Source organism: Anser cygnoides, chromosome 33, assembly GCF_040182565.1.
Source record: "Anser cygnoides isolate HZ-2024a breed goose chromosome 33, Taihu_goose_T2T_genome, whole genome shotgun sequence".
NCBI classification, from domain to species: Eukaryota; Metazoa; Chordata; class Aves; order Anseriformes; family Anatidae; genus Anser; species Anser cygnoides.
The window spans coordinates 2,477,273-2,484,688 of NC_089905.1; the positions used below are offsets into that span (position 1 = coordinate 2,477,273).

The 7,416-nt window shown below is 57.6% G+C and overlaps 2 protein-coding genes across 2 annotated transcripts; one reads left to right on the forward strand and one right to left on the reverse strand.

Moving 5' to 3' along the window:
* Positions 1-2,455: 2,455 nt before the first annotated feature.
* On the reverse strand, positions 2,456-3,474 carry LOC136788197 (claw keratin-like). Its single transcript, XM_066986327.1, has 2 exons — positions 3,344-3,474; positions 2,456-3,245 (listed from the first exon to the last, which is right to left on the reverse strand). The coding sequence occupies exon 2, from the start codon at positions 3,222-3,224 to the stop codon at positions 2,790-2,792; it is 435 nt and encodes a 144-aa protein (XP_066842428.1). The 5' UTR covers positions 3,225-3,245; positions 3,344-3,474; the 3' UTR covers positions 2,456-2,789.
* A 1,011-nt stretch (positions 3,475-4,485) lies between these two features.
* Positions 4,486-4,920, forward strand: LOC136788077 (claw keratin-like). The gene has a single exon (XM_066985874.1). It carries the CDS (start codon positions 4,486-4,488, stop codon positions 4,918-4,920), a length of 435 nt encoding a protein of 144 aa, XP_066841975.1.
* The last annotated feature ends 2,496 nt before the right edge of the window (positions 4,921-7,416 follow it).

Below are 7,416 nucleotides of genomic sequence, written 5' to 3' on the forward strand. Positions count from 1 at the left end.
GAGCTGCCCTGGTATGTCGCGCCATGACACCAGCAGGAAGGGCACCCCTTCATCATCACTGGCCTCCAGAGCTTGGGGGCCTCGTGCCTGCATGGGGCGCAACTCTGACTTTTACCTGCCCCGCTTGAGATTCTCTTCAGGACTTGCTGCCCCGTGATACGCAACCCAGCACCTTCCTCCTGTTCCTGTGGTGTCATTTCTGGTTCCATCCTCTGTGCTTTTTCCAAGGAGTTGGTGGATGCTCCTGGACAGGGGCTGCCTTTCTGCCATCTTCCTTCTCCCCTGGACTTGCAATAAAAGCTCTATTGCACCACATTCTCGACCCATGGTATTTCTTCATCCTTCTTCTTCCAGACTTTCCCCAAACCTCTGAGCCGGGGCAGTTGGGCCGCTGGTTGCACTCCTGGCTTTGCTAAAGGGGCCTTTGGGCCGCTGGGGCAGGGCATTACGACTGAAGATCAGAGTCCCCAGTGGGTCTTGTAGAGGACAGCCCCCTGAACCTCCTCCCTTCTCTCAGCGGGAAGAATGGCAATGTTCTCAATGTTTTCAATCTCAATGTTCTTTGAGAACACGACAGAGAAACAGACGTCTTGCACAGCCACCACAGCATGTTTGACCTCTTTATATTGCCTTTTCTATGGTCACCCGTGGAGGTCTGGGGAGACAGAGAGACGGCCACTGCATGGTCAGGGCTCCTGCCACCTGCTGACTGTGCTCATGTGCCCAGCTGCAACTGGTGGCACTGGGAAGGGGTGAAGGAGACACAGCCAAGTCTGCCCAAGGTTCCCCTCACATCATGTACCCATTGCAGCCATCCAGAGCCAGGGGGCACAAAGGCCTTGAGTAGGAGGTGGGTGTCTGTACCCTCCTCATGTCCCTTCCTTTCCCAAACATCTCGTGATTGTGTGATCCTGGCTCTGCACAGTGGTCTTATTGGAGACGGTTCCTGCTAGGGAAATCAAGAAGAGCAGTCGGGCAGCAAGTTGTTCACTGCTGGGGGCTCAGGAGAACATGCATCACCCGTAATTGTCAAGACAGGGGAAGGGGAAAACAGCAGCAAACTGTCCGAGCAGCCACAGCTTTCCTCCACCACCTGCGCAGAAGTTTGTGTGTCTCCTCTTGTGCTTGAGGACCTCTTTTCCATTTCTGCCCATCCACACCACTCCCCAGGCTCCAGTGCTAGGACCCCCAGCCAACCACTGGGTGCTGCCTCACATAGCATCCCCTGCATGCTGGGTGAGGGCAGAGTGGTGGGAGGCAGCAGTCGTGCCTCCTCACAGCTGTTGTGGCCAGGTGTTCTGGGGGCCTGGCCGTGCAGGTCGCTTGGTGTGCTGGTGTGTGAGGAAGGGCAGCCATGGCCTGGCAGCATGTCTGCAGTATGGGGCTGTGTGGAGCACTGCTGTCCTACCCGGGCAGAGCTGTGTCCACCAGCTACAAGCAGGCAAGCTGTGTATACAGGGAAGAGCTTCTGGCCCAGTGGTGGGGAAAGGCGTGCAAGTGCTCCATGGAGATGTGGGAGGAAGAGGAGGGAAACCCGAGGGGCTGGAGGAAAGGCTGGTCGGAGGACCTCCGCCTCCTTCCTCTGTCCCGTGGCCTTCCACTTGGCTCTAACCAGGCCTATGCCCTTAGGGAGGCTGTGCTGACCGTCTTATAATGGCCGTGCTGTGCAGGGCATTTGGAGGAGTTGAGGGAACGCCTGCAGGGCCCCTGAAAATGCTCCGGTGGCAGCTCCCTGGCCTCACAGCAAGAAGTGAATGGAGGTAGGAACATGCAAAAAATGGGGTCGAAAATGTGGTGCAACAGAGATTTTATTTCAGTTCCAAGGGAGCATGGAGACAGCAGAAGGGTAGCCCCTGGCCAGGGGCAGGCCCGACTCCTTGCATAAACAAGAGAAGAGGTGAGCATCAGCAATGCCACAGGAACAGGCGTATGGTGCTGGGCAGTGTCATCATGGGGCAGCAAGTCCTGAAAAAAAGCTCAAGCAGGAAGGACAAAGACAGAGATGGGCCCCATGCAGGCACGAAACCTCCAGGCTCTGAAGCCCAGGGATGCTGAAGAGGAGCCCTTCCTGGCAACATCAGGTAGGGATGTTCCATGGAAGCTCTAGAGCCCTCCTTCATCAGGGGAGAGCTTCTGGCCCAGGGATGGGGAAAGGCATGCAAGTGCTCCATGGAGATGTGGGAGGAAGAGGAGGGAAACCCGAGGGGCTGGAGGAAAGGCTGGTGGGTGGACCTCCGCCTCCTTCCTCTGTCCCGTGGCCTCCCAGCTGACTCTAACCAGGCCTTTGCCCTTGGGGAGGCTGTGGCAACCCTCTTGTAATGGCCGTGATGCGCAGGGCTTTTGGAGGAGGTGAGGGAGTGCATACGGGGCCCCTGAGGACTCCGCGGTGGCAGCTCCCTAGCCTTACAGCAAGAAGCAAACGGAGGAAGGGTCACAGAAAAGACAGGGTCCAGAATGAGGTGCAACAGAGTTTTTATTTCAGGTCCAGGGGAGCAGGGAGATGGCAGAAAGGCAGCCAATGACTCCTTGCAGAAGGCAGAGCGTTGGTGAGCAGCCGCAATGCCACAGGAGGCGTCCGTTGCTTGGCTGCATCGTCATGGGGCAGCAAGTCCTGTAGAGAAGCTCAAGCAGGGAGGAGAAGGACAGAGGTGGGCCCCATGCAGGCATTAGGCCTCCATGCTCTGGAGACCAGCGATGATAAAGGGGAGCCTTCCTGATGGTGTCATGTTATGACATTCCGGGGCAGCTCTGGAGCTCTCCTTCGTCAGGGGCTGGAGCCAGTGGTGGGCTTAGCAGGGCCCACAGCTGCCACTGAGGTACCTGAGGCCCCGGCGCCAGCCTCCGTATCCACAGCTCCCAAAGGCTCCATAGCCCCCATAGCCTCCAAGGCCTCCATAGCCCCCAAGGCCTCCATAACCACCAAGGCCTCCATAGCCCAAAAGGCCGCCATAGCCCCCAAGGCCTCCATAGCCCCCAAAGCCACCACGGCCTCCAAAAGTGCCGCCGAAGCCCCCTGCCACACCCGGGACTCCGGCCGAGCCGACCACGGCATGCTGCGGGAAGGAGCTGAGGATGGGCCCGGGCAAGGTGAGCACCGTGGCCGGGGGCTGGATCACCACGGTGGAGTCGGGGCACTGCCGCACGCAGGGCTCGTTGGCACTGTCAGCCACTGGGGCCGGGGCGGCCACCCCACACACAGGGGCACACAAGCTGGAGCAGGACATCTTCCACGCAGGCAAGGAGTACTGCAAAGGGCAGGCAGAATTAGGCAAGGATCTGGGGAGAGGCTGAACTGATGGAGGTAGGGAGAGAGCCCCGAGAAACCTCCAAGAGCACGACTTACCCAGGTGATCTGTTTAGAGACAAGTGGAGGAAGCAGGATAGAGGGCTGCAAAGCCCTCAGCCCTTTTATATCTGTCTCAGACAGCCTGCGGCATTGAACAGAGTTGGAAGCCCCAGATATTCATGCAATAAAACTGAAACCCTTCATGACACACGTGGAGACGTGGAGCAATTATATTCCTTCCCCTTCAGGGACACTGAGGCTCAAACATGCGCAGGGGAACAGGGATGTGATGGGAGGAACAAGCTGTGACACATAACGTCTTGAAAGGCCAGCTGCTACTGAAGCTGACCTCACGGCACCAATAAACCCCAATGAATTCCTAATCCCCCAGGCGGATTGGGCTTCACCCACAATGCCAACACAGCCACAGCTCTTTGCTTGGCCTTCAGGTGAATTGGAGAGCAAGGAGTAGCACATGTCCCATGGGGCAGGGAAAAGGGCAATGGTTAGGGATGCTCCTAAACTCCCACCTGAGTGCCTTGCAGTCCTTGCCTGTACAGGGTGATGGTGAATGTTTGGGAGCTTTTGCAAGTGGTTAGGATGGCTTCATCCCTTTACCCAAACTTCCACCACCTCTGTTTACCAGCCCATAAAAGGGAGGTAATGGCAGGCGTGCTGGCTGTGCACAGGGTTGCAAAGCACATCTTCCGCCAATTGCCTGTGACTCTTCCACATAGAGAACGTTTGGGATTAGGGAAAAATCAGGGTTTATTGGTGTTTCAGGTCAGCTTCAGCAGTGTCTGGCCTTTGATGTAGTTGAATGGCATGGTTTGTCACTCCCATCACCTCCCTGCTCCCCAGGGCAAGTTTGAGCCACAGTGTCCCTGATGGGGAGGGATATAATTGCTCCACGTCTCCAAGTGTGTCATGATTTGTGCTGGCTTTATTGCATGAATATCTGAGGCTTCCACCACCGCCCCCTGCCTGATGTTACAGGCTGTCTGGGACAGGTATAAAAGGGCTGAGGGCTTCGCAGCCTTCTATCCTGCTTCCTCCACTTGTCTCTAAACAGATCACCTGGTAAGTCGTGCTCTTGGAGGCTTCTCGGGGCTCTCTCCCTGCCTCCGTCAGTACAGCCTCTCCCCAGATCCTTGCCTAACTCTGCCTGCACTTTGCAGTACTCCTTGCCTGCGTGGAAGATGTCCTGCTCCAGCCTGTGTGCTCCTGTGTGTGGGGTGGCTGCCCCGGCCCCAGTGGCTGACAGCTTCAACGAGCCCTGCGTGCGGCAGTGCCCTGACTCCACCGTGGTGATCCAGCCCCCGGCCACGGTGCTCACCTTGCCCGGGCCCATCCTCAGCTCCTTCCCGCAGCATGCCGTGGTCGGCTCGGCAGGAGTCCCGGGTGTGGCAGGGGGCTTCGGCGGCACTTTTGGAGGCCGTGGTGTCTTTGGGAGCTATGGAGGCCTTGGGGGCTATGGCGGCCTTTTAGGCTATGGAGGCCTTGGGGGTTACGGAGGCCTTGGTGGCTATGGAGGCCTTGGGGGTTATGGGGGCTATGGAGCATTTGGCAGCTGCGGATATGGCAGCTGGCGTCGGGGCCTCAGGTACCTCAGTGGCAACTGCGGGCCCTGCTAAGCCCGCCTCTGGCTCCAACCTCTGACAAAGGAGAGCTCCAGTGCTGCCCTGGTATGTCCCGACATGACACCAGCAGGAAGGGCACCCCTTCATCATCACTGGCCTCCAGAGCTTGGGGGCCTCGTGCCTGCATGGGGCGCAACTCTGACTTTTACCTGCCCCGCTTGAGAGTCTCTTCAGGACTTGCTGCCCCGTGATACGCAACCCAGCACCTTCCTCCTGTTCCTGTGGTGTCATTTCTGGTTCCATCCTATGTGCTTTTTCCAAGGAGTTGGTGGATGCTCCTGGACAGGGGCTGCCTTTCTGCCATCTTCCTGCTCCCCTGGACTTGCAATAAAAGCTCTATTGCACCACATTCTCGACCCATGGTATTTCTTCATCCTTCTTCTTCCAGACTTCCCCCAAACCTCAGAGCCGGGGCAGTTGGGCCGCTGGCTGCACTCCTGGCTTTGCTAATGGGGCCTTTGGGCCGCTGGGGCAGGGCATTACAACTGAAGATCAGAGTCCCCAGTGGGTCTTGTAGAGGACAGCCCCCTGAACCTCCTCCCTTCTCTCAGTGGGAAGAATGGCAATGTTCTCAATGTTTTCAATCTCAATGTTCTTTGAGAACACGACAGAGAAACAGACGTCTTGCACAGCCACCACAGCATGTTTGACCTCTTTATATTGCCTTTTCTATGGTCACCCGTGGAGGTCTGGGGAGACAGAGAGGCGGCCACTGCATGGTCAGGGCTCCTGCCACCTGCTGACTGTGCTCATGTGCCCAGCTGCAACTGGTGGCACTGGGAAGAGGTGAAGGAGACACAGCCAAGTCTGCCCAAGGTTCCCCTCATATCATGTACCCATTGCAGCCATCCAGAGCCAGGGGGCACAAAGGCCTTGAGTAGGAGGTGGGTGTCCGTACCCTCCTCATGTCCCTTCCTTTCCCAAACATCTCCTCATCGTGTGATCCTGGCTCTGCACAGTGGTGTTTCTTGGAGACGGTTCCTGCTAGGGAAATCAAGAAGAGCAGTGGGGCAGCACGTTGTTCACTGCTGGGGGCTCAGGAGAACATGCATCACCCGTAATTGTCAAGACAGGGGAAGGGGAAAACAGCAGCAAACTGTCCGAGCAGCCACAGCTTTCCTCCACCACCTGCGCAGAAGTTTTTGTGTCTCCTCTTGTGCTTGAGGACCTCTTTTCCATTTCTGCCCATCCACACCACTCCTCAGGCTCCAGTGCTAGGACCCCCAGCCAACCACTGGGTGCTGCCTCACATAGCATCCCCTGCATGCTGGGTGAGGGCAGAGTGGTGGGAGGCAGCAGTCGTGCCTCCTCACAGCCGTTGTGGCCAGGTGTTCTGGGGGCCTGGCCGTGCAGGTCGCTTTGTGTGCTGGTGTGTGAGGAAGGGCAGCCATGGCCTGGCAGCATGTCTGCAGTATGGGGCTGTGTGGAGCACTGCTGTCCTACCCGGGCAGAGCTGTGTCCACCAGCTACAAGCAGGCAAGCTGTGTATACAGGGAAGAGCTTCTGGCCCAGTGGTGGGGAAAGACGTGCAAGTGCTCCATGGAGATGTGGGAGGAAGAGGAGGGAAACCCGAGGGGCTGGAGGAAAGGCTGGTCGGAGGACCTCCGCCTCCTTCCTCTGTCCCGTTGCCTTCCACTTGGCTCTAACCAGGCCTATGCCCTTAGGGAGGCTGTTCTGACCCTCTTATAATGGCCGTGCGGTGCAGGGCATTTGGAGGAGTTGAGGGAATGCCTGCAGGGCCCCTGAAAATGCTCCGGTGGCAGCTCCCTGGCCTCACAGCAAGAAGTGAATGGAGGTAGGAACATGCAAAAAATGGGGTCGAAAATGTGGTGCAACAGAGATTTTATTTCAGTTCCAAGGGAGCATGGAGACAGCAGAAGGGTAGCCCCTGGCCAGGGGCAGGCCCGACTCCTTGCATAAACAAGAGAAGAGGTGAGCATCAGCAATGCCACAGGAACAGGCGTATGGTGCTGGGCAGTGTCATCATGGGGCAGCAAGTCCTGAAAAAAAGCTCAAGCAGGAAGGACAAAGACAGAGATGGGCCCCATGCAGGCATGAAACCTCCAGACTCTGAAGCCTGGGGATGCTGAAGAGGAGCCCTTCCTGGCAACATCAGGTAGGGATGTTCCATGGAAGCTCTAGAGCCCTCCTTCATCAGGGGAGAGCTTCTGGCCCAGGGATGGGGAAAGGCATGCAAGTGCTCCATGGAGATGTGGGAGGAAGAGGAGGGAAACCCGAGGGGCTGGAGGAAAGGCTGGTGGGTGGACCTCCGCCTCCTTCCTCTGTCCCGTGGCCTCCCAGCTGACTCTAACCAGGCCTTTGCCCTTGGGGAGGCTGTGGCAACCCTCTTGTAATGGCCGTGATGCGCAGGGCTTTTGGAGGAGGTGAGGGAGTGCATACGGGGCCCCTGAGGACTCCGCGGTGGCAGCTCCCTAGCCTTACAGCAAGAAGCAAACGGAGGAAGGGTCACAGAAAAGACAGGGTCCAGAA